This window comes from Myxocyprinus asiaticus, chromosome 39 (assembly GCF_019703515.2).
Source record: "Myxocyprinus asiaticus isolate MX2 ecotype Aquarium Trade chromosome 39, UBuf_Myxa_2, whole genome shotgun sequence".
Taxonomy (NCBI): Eukaryota; Metazoa; Chordata; class Actinopteri; order Cypriniformes; family Catostomidae; genus Myxocyprinus; species Myxocyprinus asiaticus.
In genome coordinates this window covers 3,733,460-3,745,567 of record NC_059382.1, presented here as the reverse complement: position 1 = coordinate 3,745,567, position 12,108 = coordinate 3,733,460, and the positions used below count along the sequence as shown (strand labels likewise).

The 12,108-nt window shown below is 36.6% G+C and overlaps 1 protein-coding gene across 1 annotated transcript in view; it reads right to left on the bottom strand.

Annotated features, from left to right (window-relative positions):
• The window catches only part of LOC127429873 (metabotropic glutamate receptor 5-like), a 75,144-nt gene that overhangs the window by 32,063 nt on the left and 30,973 nt on the right, over nucleotides 1–12,108 (bottom strand). Inside the window, exon 3 of the mRNA XM_051679186.1 lies at nucleotides 4,864–5,113. Within this exon, the coding sequence (XP_051535146.1) occupies nucleotides 4,864–5,113 (250 nt within the window). The remainder of the gene's footprint in view (nucleotides 1–4,863; nucleotides 5,114–12,108) is intronic.

Below are 12,108 nucleotides of genomic sequence, written 5' to 3'. Positions count from 1 at the left end.
AAGCATCACCCAGCCAACCTGGACAACCTGGAGCAAATCTGCTGAGAAGAATGGGCCAAAATCACTTCATCACTGTGTGCAAAGCTGGTATATATGTACCACAAAAGACTAAAAGCAGTTATTGCAGCAAAAGGTGGCTCGACCAAATATTAATGTGTGGGGGTTGAATACTTATGCAAGCAAGATACTTCAGTTTTTTATTTTTCATAAAAATATTTCCCAACAAAAATACAATGTCACATTACAATAATTGATTTTGAGTTTCAGTGTTTTAAAATAAAATATCAATCAGAATGAAAGTTCAGTGTACCATTTGTAATTCGGTAATATGAGAGAATTGGTCAGGGGTCTGAATACTTTTGCAACGCACTGTATACACACACACACACATATTATTTGTAAATATTTAAAGATAACTATTTATAATTATTTCATCATTATATATTGAATTATCGTTATTTGAGGGGCTTTTTTAGCGAATATTTATATATGCGATTAATTCGATTAATCGGCACACCATGTAATTAATTTGATTAAAAATTTTAATTATAATTAAAATACTAATTGATTCAAAAGTACAGACAATAGATGTAAACAATATGCGTGTTAACATGATTTCAGTGTGATAAAATCACTTACTAACCTTTTGTGTGTAAAGTTATGTCCAGCTATACAACTTCTTTGTCATTTGACAAAAATCATGCAATTATACATTTGTTTTTACTGCCTAATTTGAACAAACATCTTTGTAGCGTAAACAAATCTCTGCTGTCTGCTCTGTCTCTCATTCCTTTTCATCCTGATCTTCCTCCCCTCTCCTTTGCTCTCTCTGTGTTAAATATTCCTCTCACACTCTCAGCCCTGCCTAGAGGAAGAGGAGTATGACGAAGAGTTGACAGCTCCTCTGCATGGAACACAGACCTCCGCACAAACATCCCATCCTGCCTGAGTGAGAAAGCCAGACAGGAAAAAAATCATAAAGACCGTTAGCGCCTTTAACAATCATGAAATGTGCTCTATTTCCTTGCAGTTTCCTCTTAAATGAAGGAGACAGTCTACTTTTGTCTGACCTGAGAGCTGACCAGATGCATACTGCACACAAAAAATGGCAAAAGCTTTCTCAAAACAGCAAGCTCAAATTTAATTGGCTGGCTTTGCACAATTTCCGTGAGTCAGGGTGCATAGGTTTATGTCTGTCTGGTGGAAAAATTCCCAAACTGTTAAAATGAGCACTTCTAAAAATAAAAAATAAAACAATCTAAAAAAAACGCTTGCAAAGTTCATGGCAGCAGATCTTTGAAATATGTGGATCTCAGTCAGGGTTGACAGTATATTTAATTTACCGTGAATGAAAATGAGACTATGGGGAATAGAAGTATGGTCCTTTCAATAGACTGAACATACACGCTCTCCCAAAGAGAAACAAACACACTCCAGCAAATGAGAGAATATCGCAGTACTTGACTTGGAATATGCTCACAGGGCTTTATTAATATGTTATGAGTTTGGATTTGGGTGATGATGCAGTGCAAAAAAGATTATGTAAATACACACACAAGGATAGTTCATCCAAAAATGAAAATTCTGCTATCATTTACTCATGCTCATGTTGTTTTAACCCGTTTGCTGATATTTTCAGTGAAACACAAAGGGAGAATTTTTGAAGATTAATCACATAAATATTTTCCATACAACAAAAGTTTATAGTGACCATGACTGTGAAACTTAAAAAATCATATGGTTCATATGATTCAAGTGTTATATTTCATGTCTTCTGAAGCCATACGGTAGCTCTGTGTGAATAACAGACTGGCGTTTCAGTCTTAATTCACTGAAAATCTCATTCTTCATTAAGCATATTCAAACTGGTGCATCACGTTGGGTTTCAACACACTTTAGAACAAATGGCACAAAGTGTTTGTATGCAGTATTTGAATCAGAATGCGAATGCAAATGACATTTCAGAGTTTTGGCAGAACAGATGGTTATCAGTGAATAACGGCTTAAATTTCAGTCTGTTCCACACACAAAGCTATCGTATGCCTAAAGAAGACTGAGGGAATGTAATAAGCAAGTTATATGGACTACTTTTATGGTGACTTTTTTAAAGCCCCTGGCCACTGTCTGTTTTCACTGTAAGGAAAAGAACAGCTTGAAAATTCTGCAAACTACCTTCTTTTGTGTTCCTTGGAAGAAAGAAGGTCATACAAGTTTGGAACAACATGACAGTGAATGAATGATTACAGAAATCATTTCTGGATCAAGTATTCCTTTAATAACGAGGAGTTTTCAGCAGGCTGTTCCGTCCACTTCACTGTGTTACTGTAGAGTCTGCCTCTTGTTCTGTTTCCACTTCAGACAGAATTAAGCCTTCATCTGACCTGAGACTTAAACAGGAAACACTGTAATAACGGTGTGTGAGAGGTTCTTACTGCGGCCAGCAGAGACACATAAAGTCAATGAGCGGAGACAGTGTGTGTGTGTGTGTGTGTGTGTGTGTGTGCATGTGTGTGTGTTTCTACTGTAGACAATGCAAAGAACCCCAAGACTGTGAAACGTATTTTACCTGCAATGATAATGATGTTGATGAAGATGATCTAATGACCATGATGATGATGCAATGATGACAATGATGATGCAGTGGTGATGGTGATGATGCAATGACAATGATGACATTCATGTCATGATGATGTAATGATGATGCAATGATGATCATGATGATGGTGATAATGACGATGATGATGTAATGATGATGAAATGATGATAATTACGATGATGATGATGCCGATGATGATGATAATGGCGATAATAATGTAATGATGATGCAATTATGATGATGATGTAGTACTGACAATGATGATGCAATGATGATAATGATGATGATGCATTAATGATGATGATGCATTAATGATGACGATGATGTAATGATGATAATGTAATGATGATGATGATGACGATGATGTAATGATGATGATGCAATGATAATGATGATGAAAATGAGGTAATGATGATGATGATGTTATAATGATGATGTAATGATGATGCAATGATAATAATTACGATGATGATGATGATAATGACGATAATAATGTAATGTTGATGCAGTTATGACGATGATGTAGCACTGACAATGATGATGCAAGGATGATGATGATGATGATGCATTAATGATGACGATGATGTAATGACGATTATGTGATGATGATGATGATGACGATGATGTAATGACGATGTAATGATGATGATGCAATGATAACGATGATGAAGGGTAATGATGATGATGATGTTATAATGATGACAATGATGCACTGATGATGATGATGATGATGTAATAATAATGATGATGAAATGATTTCGATGTTATGACGATGATGTAGCACTGACAATGATGATGTAATGACGATGATGATGATGATGATGTAATGACGATGATGATGTTATGATGACGATGATGATGATGTAATGACGATGATGATGTTATGATGACGATGATGATGATGTAATGAGATGATGATGCAATGATAATGATGTAAGGATGATGATGCAATGGCAATGATGATGTAATGATGATGATGATGCATTGACAATGATGATGTAATGATGATGATGCAATGATAACGATGATGAAGATGAGGTAATGATGATGATGATGTTATAATGATGATGATGATGCATTGATGATGATGATGTAATAATAATGATGATGAAATAATTATGGTGAAGATGATGTAATGACGATGATGATGATGATGTAATGACGATGATGATGTTATGATGATGATGATGATGTAATGACGATGATGATGCAATGATAATGATGATGTAAGGATGATGCAGTGGCGATGATGATGTAATGACGATGATGATGCATTGACAATGATGATGTAATAATGATGATGATAATGCAGTGATGATGGTGATGTAATGACGATGATGATGATGCAATGATGAGGATGATGTAATGACAATAATGATGCATTGATGATGATGCAATGATAACAGTGTTAATGAAGATGATGTTATGGTGATGATGATGATGTAATAATGATGATGATGGGATGATGATGATGCAATGATAATGATGACAATGATGATGATGATGAAACTTCCTGTAGTTTTTCATCTGGACTGAGCAACTGATGCTGAAAAAGTCAAACACAGGGATACTCAGACACACACACATACACAACTTGTGTCATCATTTGATTCTTAAGTGCATTCATATGTAAGAATTTCTTAAAGTAAAAGTTCACCCAAAAATGAAAATGATGGCAGAATGATTTTTTTTTTTTTTTGGTGAACTATTCCTTTGAAGAGGACATATGGATGTTTTATGTCAACCTACAGTACTCTAACATTATAACAAAAAAATATATAATAATAATAATAATAATAATGATGATTGTGACATCACAAAAACAATATATATAACATATGACCGTCCACATTTATCTGTCCACATCTATTCGGTATTCAGCCACTCACACCCTGATAAACAACAATATGGACTACTCCGATATATAGAGGTTAGCCAATCATTTTATGATTACAAATAAAAGTCTTAAAGGTACAGTAGCAAAAACACCCTGTTTAATTCAGAGGGTCAGAGAGGGTGGAAAATGAAGGGTTAGTTTTTGTTGCAAAAAACCTTGAAGAAACAAATGAAACAAAAGTGTGGAGTAAAATAAATTCTTGAGAAAATTTGTGCATAGGAGTTTGTTTAATCATTGAACATCATATAATGTGTGTATTTGTGAGTTAATCAATAGAATCTATGATCACTCTAATTGCTCCAGTAATTTTTTTAGTCAAAGCACAGCAAATCATTTTGCTTCATGTATTTTCTTTCATTCATCCACTGACCTGCCGACCAATAGGAACTCTCCAACGAGGGTTTGTCGTCTCATGGCCATGAGAATGTTTCGTACGGTCATGCCCTCACAGAAACATGCCACCACACGAGCCTTGGGCAGGTATTTGCGCAGTTTCAGGAGCAGACGGTCAAAGTTTTGCTCGCCGGCGTTACTCCAGATCTTGTCTGAGTGAGCGATACAAATCCCTTCCTTGGCTGCCATCTCTTTAAATGCCTCCATCCCACTTTCCCCATAGTTACCTAAGAAACCAGAGAGAGGGAAAAAAAGAGAGTTATGGAATGCTTGGGAAAGATAAACTAGAGAAATCCGAAATCAGTGGAGGTGCAATATGACATTGTGGAAGTTTGACACTTTTGATTAGTTAAAAACTGAGGGGAGACTTCACTAAGGAAGTTATTCCCTATCCATAACTTACCCATAAAACCAGAGTTATAATAGGTTAATAGGTATGTTACTAATAAAGGCCGATTTATACTTCTGCGTCGAACCTACGCCGTAGCCTTTTCAAAAATGTAACTGCGTGTCGCGTCTACGCACACCACAAGAACTATGATTGGCATGCTTTAGAACCAGAGACCGTCCCCCAGGATAACAAAAAGATATCTGATGTAGTGTCGCATTTTATCAATTTTATCATTTTATTATTTTAAGTTAATTACGAGCAAGTAGTTAAAAGTTTAAAGCTAGTAGTTCTTAATTCATTTGATTTATTTTTTCACCAACACGGAGCGTTAAAAGTATGCAAAAACATTTATTTATAATGTTTTATACGACTCAAGAGCAAGCATACAGTATATACATGATTTATTTTCTCTCTGTATTGCAGACAACATGTTTGGTAAATAATATGTATCGAAAACTCAACATGTTCACATACTTTGATAAACTTGTTTTTAATGCTATAATAATTTAATAAATATACTTTTGCATCCACAAATTGCATTGCTTTTGTTTAAATATCAAATGTATAATTATATCAGAAATGAATGCATTTTCTCTCAATATACAAGCAGTTAGGGTTAGGTTAGGTTACGACGCAGACACCAACGCAGAACTATAAATGCAAAATACCACGTTGGCCACTAAGTATAAACCGGCCTTAATCTCAGCCTTAAGCCTAAACATAAAATTAGACTGGGGTGCATTTCCTGAACAGTGATGTAGCTCACTGCTTAACCACCATAGTACGATGCATTATTGGAGAATTAACTAGCTAGTCACAACTGTTTCGTGAAACCGTAGTAACTATTTCACACATCCATCGTTCGAACCACGTTGGTTCAACAACACAGAGCTGTCGTTAATGACGTTATGCAGGGGGTGGAGTAATAACTTCCGGGAAAATGTAATTATAATAGCTAATTTACACCAGAAAGACATTTAATGCAAGAAAGCTGCTGAAGACACGAAATCGGCATGCACCGTGTAATGAGACAGATGCATCGCGCTGCAATAGATTTGTTTCCCTCTACATCAGACTTTACATGCGCACTCTTCAAATTGGCGCCTTCCGTTCAGAAGAGATCATCTCTATGCCCTATTCCCTTTAAAGACTTTACCATCTACTGTGAGAGCAGCGGAGGGCTGAAAGATGTGGGGCTCTGAAATAACAGTCATTTGGAAAACACTTTTTAAGCCATATTTACTGAAACTTCAGTTTGAAGCTATCTATTATGATTGTTCTCCCATTGAAGTGCCCTTCGGAGACTGATTTATCCCATTTGAAACGCAGCCAAAAACGGCACTTGTGCGTTAACATGGACACAGAAGCCATGTTCTCCAACAGAAACCGTTTGTGTTAAAGCGCTTGCTCTTAACAGCCTTTAAGTGCTCAAACGGCTGCATTTTTCAGAATGCTGCTTTCTGCAAATCCCCGAATAAGTCTTTTTTTTTTTTTTTTTTTAAATGCATGTAAACGTGATCAAAGTCTTGACAGAATAAAAGGTATATATGGAATAAAAGATATAGAAGCCTCAGCGACGTGAAATGACGTCCACACAGCAAACTAACAAGGAACTCTGCTTCTAACCACAGGTAGTTTGAACCACACAACTTTGTGATGCTGTTTGCGAATGTTCGTTGGAACTACCACCAAATCATTGAACTATGTTGGTAACGATGGAACTTACAACCATAGTTGGCTAATGATGCTTTTGGGAAATGCACCCCTGGTTAGTAGAAATGTTCAATACAATACTGATATTTTGGTACACATTGAAAAACATTGATAACCTATATGAATGCAAATATTATAAATCTATACTATCCTGCTGTTTATATATATAGACTAAGGTCAAAAACTAAGGTCTATGGGTATTGCACTCAAATACAAGTTTACATAGCTCTTTAAATGGGGACACACCATAGACTTTCATTGTTTTTTATAGTATTGACGCTGACTATCACCCCTGGAGTTGCGAGTTCGAATCCAGGTCGTGCTGAGTGACTCCAGCCAGGTCTCCTAAGCAACCAAATTGGCCCGGTTGCTAGGGAGGGTAGAGTCACATGGGGTAACCTCCTTGTGGTCGCTATAATGTGGTTCACTCTCGGTGGGGTACATGGTGAGTTGTGCGTGGATGCCGCAGAGAATAGCGTGAAGCCTCCACACGCGCTAGGTCTCCGTGATAACGTGCTCAACAAGCCACGTGATAAGATGCACGGATTGACGGTCTCAGACGCGGAGACAACTGAGATTCGTCCTCCGCCACTCCGTCACTACGCCACCATGAGGACTTAGAGCACATTGGGAATTGGGCATTCCAAATTGGGGAGAAAATGGGAGAAAAATAATATAAAAATAAAATAAATAAATGGATAATTGACTTTTTCCTCTCCTTTTCTCCAATTTTACTTTTTCTAGATTGTGACTTCAGAAATTATTTTTATTAATAAATTACTCATCGGCAATTTTTTATTTAACATTTTTGCGTCTTGCGATTTGTGCTATGGACTGTACCATTACCATGGGGGTGTGAATTGGGGAATGGACTGCTTATTACTGCAGGGACATTCATGAGTATTTTCAAATCTGCAGGGGTCGGAAACCTATGGCACGTGTGCCACCACTGGCACACAGAGGAGTGATTATTGGCACACGGGCAATAGCGAGAAGCTGCCAATGACGGATCACATGTGTCAGAACACCAGCCTCTTCCAAGATTATTTTTCTCCAAGTCTATTTACAAAGCATATAACGGTGGTAATCTCTATTGAATTGCTATTAATTTCCTTTAATATTTAGTGTTATTAATAATTTCTTGTGCATTAAGGCCTTTGTATCAAGATTATTTGTTGCAAATTAATTTCTCCTCATGTGATATCCATTCCCAATGGGAAAAACTGCCTCATGGTGGCTGGCCGAGTGAAGAGCTCCGAATTCTGAAAATGAATTGTAAATTCTTATCAAGGTGTTAATATATAAGAAAAGCCCCTGATCCATAAGAATAAATTAATGTATTTATTTTTATATGATACGCGCAAAATTAGCTTAAAATTAAAACTCTTTAACGCAATAGTGTCTGGCTGGACTGACCAACCAGTATGAGCAGTTAATGCACAAGAATAGATCCAAGAGAATAGATTAATGTAATTTCTTGGCGTGAGAGTGGAAGGAGGTGCACAAATTTCAGAGCTGTTCAGCGGATAGCAGCTGGAACTCCAGTTACCATGAGCAACAGTTTTCTTCCTGTTAGACATTAATGTCATTCAACCTGATGAATTGTAAGCTCAATATAAAGTCCTTAATGCATAAGAAAAGATGAGAGATTGAACCCCAGTCATCCACTCAACTCCGGGATCAAACGTCGCAAACTTTTATGCTTGTGCCCAACTAAATATGTAGAGATGTGCTTGGCACTCTTTCTGTCGTGCGATTCGCGAATGTGGTCTACTCTCTTGCTATTGCCCGTGTGCCAATAATCACCCTCTGCCTGCCAATGGTGGCATGCGTGCCATAGGTTTCCAATCCCTGCAGCCTTTTAAACTACCCCAGAACGTCAATGCAGTAATAAGCACTCCGTTCCCCAAACCACACCCCCGTGATAATGGTAAAGCCCACAACACAAATTGCAAGATGCAAAAATTGAAAATTAGAAAATTGGTGATAAGACATTTATTAAAAAAATAATTTCTGAAGTCACAATTTAGAAAAAGTAAAACTGAAGAAAGGAGAGTAAGAAGTCAATTATCCAATCATGAAGTACACGGAAAATGAGTAATGAAAGTTTTAAACCGTTGTTCTATTTTTGTATTTGGATTGGTATGGTCTGAAAAATGAACTGTAAAGCGTTACACTGACCGTATCCCAAAATGAAAACGTTTTCTTGAATTTTTTTTTAATTAATAAATAATTTGACTTATGAATGATTTTTACTTTTGAGCACATGCCTACAAGAAGGTTTTCAGATTTACCTAAAGACAACTTTGTCTCCAAAGTAAAAAGTACACACACACACACACACACACACACACACACACAGTGTGGAATAGTGGACCTGTGATATCAGAATATAGCAGTGTCAATCAATCAATCTCTCTCTCTCTCTCCCTGATGGAGAACTTGAGGAGGTAATTGACCCTTCGCTAAGCTCCGCCCCCCTTGGTTACTGTTGCTCTCTCTGACAAGCTCTGCAGATTGTCGTGAACGACACAGTTTTTGGCAAAATATTCTCATAAATGGAATGGATAATATTTTTACGTAGGCTGGTATGAAGAGTGACATTGCAATGCATATTTATCTGAAGTTTTTTTTAAAGAAATTATTAAATTACACAGTAATTTGATTAATAACTGTGGAGACTGTGAATCAGATTCAGGGCAAACGATTATTACAGTCACTTAAAAAGACAAAAACTTCATTTAATAGCGATTACACATCTAATAACATTAGCGTAAGTGTAAAACACAAGGAATTTGTCTTGGAGAATAGAAAATAAAGCATATATAGAAATACACAATAGGACAATATATACTGTATACTGTGTGTCTATATATATATATATATATATATATATATACACACGTATGTACAATATACAGGCGACAGGACAACAGTTGCTAAGACAGGATTGGTCAGAAGTGCTTTTAAGGCGGAGCTTAAGGAAGGGTCAATTAATCACACACACACACACACACACAAAATGCATAAAAAATGATCAAACCCACATGCACTCAAATCTACACATAAATTAGGCAGTTAGCTTAGTGTTAGCTGTGTGTGATCGAAGGTTCTTCAGAAAAGGTTTCATCAGTTTTAGATGTGGTGTCCCTGGTTGTGGTGGCAACGTGTAAAGTCTTGTAATTAGTCTCACAGTGAGAGTAGCAGACACGAACAGATGGCATACACACACATACACACTCACAGTGTTTACACAAACACAGTTATAGTTTTCCTTCATAAAGAAAACTCCAGCATTCACCTCCAATCAATGTGTGTGTGTGTGTTTGTGTACTATGTTTATACTACATTGTGGGGACCAAATGTCCCCACAAGGATAGTAAAACCTGAGATCACCTACATTGTGGGGACCAGCCAGCGGTCCCCACGAGGGAAATGGCTTATTAAACATACTAAACGATGTTTTTTTGAAAATGTAAAAATACAAAAAGTTTTCTGTGAGGGTTAGGTTTAGGGTTAGGGTTAGGGGATAGAAATTATTGTTAGATCTGTATAAAATCCAAAAAATGCATGGAAGTCTATGGAGAGTCCCCACAATGATATAAAAACATAGTGTGTGTGTGTGTGTGTGTGTGTGTGTGTGTGTGTGTGTGTGTGTGTGAGTGTGAGTGTGAGTGTGTTTCTGGGCTCTCTCTGTAATTACCTCAGACACACTGGAGCTGAAGAGAGATGCTATCAGAACTGTCTGGGGTATCTCTCTCTCTCTCTCTCTCTCTCTCTCTCTATCTCTCACTCTGGTTTAGTCTAAGTTTAATTGAAGGAATGTGGAAGTCAATGTTTTATTCTCCTGCTTTAAAAAAATAAAAAATAATTCACCCATATTGAACATTCTGTCATCATTTATTCACCCTCATGTTGTTCCAAACCCATATTACACTCTTTCATCTGTGAATTTTTTAAATAGTCACTTGTTCATTTCCACTCAGTGAAAAATGCTTGCTTACGTACAATGAACTCATATAGTGACCAGAGACAGTGAAGCTATATAACACAAAGGCACTATAGAAGCATCATATAAGTAGTTCATACAATTCATATGCTACATTATATATGGGCGCTTCTTCACTTTTAGCACTGTGGACCAGGGGCGGTTCTAGAGTCAGTGTATATTCGGGGCTTAGCCCAGACCTCTGTGGATACATGTGGGACCATACGTTGACTAAATATTGGAATACAATACATTCTATAATAGAAGTTTAAATGTCACATCTGCGGGGCGTCATTTACTGTATATAATCTTTAAATATTACTGAAACTAAAACTAAAAGGTCATCCCACTAACTTTTGTCTCAGCCTCAGATATGCTCAAAGATCAGAAATTGCATGCTTGTTTAACACTTCTAATTTAAAACTTGATAAAAAAAAAACACTATATTGTCCCTTTCGGCTTACCGTAGTTTGACGCACATATTGTAGGGTTTAAATTGATTAATTGGGTGCTTAAGTTCATTTAGTAGATATCAGGCTCTAAATACATTAATCCTTGTTTTCAGGGTTACATATCTAAATATTTTGTACTTACTGCATCAGGATGGTCCAATTCAACAGAGTTTCCAGTATTTCAACAAGACAGGACTGTTGAGCAGACACACATCCGCAATCATGTGTCACGTCTTCTTGCATGCATGCACATACTGTACATGAGAGATGGAAAGCAGCTGCCAACAAGACAGCATGTGTGTACTAAACTGAGTCTGTATTTTGTGTTTTTAAAAATAGTAAAATATAATGTGTTTTCATATCAACTTAAAGCACTGGTACTTCTGACATCACTACAAGAAGATGATCAAAACATTTCAGGCTTTATGGAAAACAATCATGGCGCCGCCCGTGCTGTGGACTTCAAAAAAATAAATTCTCATTAATTTCTTAATTCTCATTTAAAAAAAAAATTCACTAACTCACAGTTTTCTTACATTTATCTACTAACAATATCCAGCAGTATATGTACATGCATCACAGGAGATTTATGTCATTTTTGTCATTTTTTTCAAAAATTAATGAAAATTCCCACCTCGTAACGTTGATGGAAATGGCAATTTTAACTTTTTGGAATAA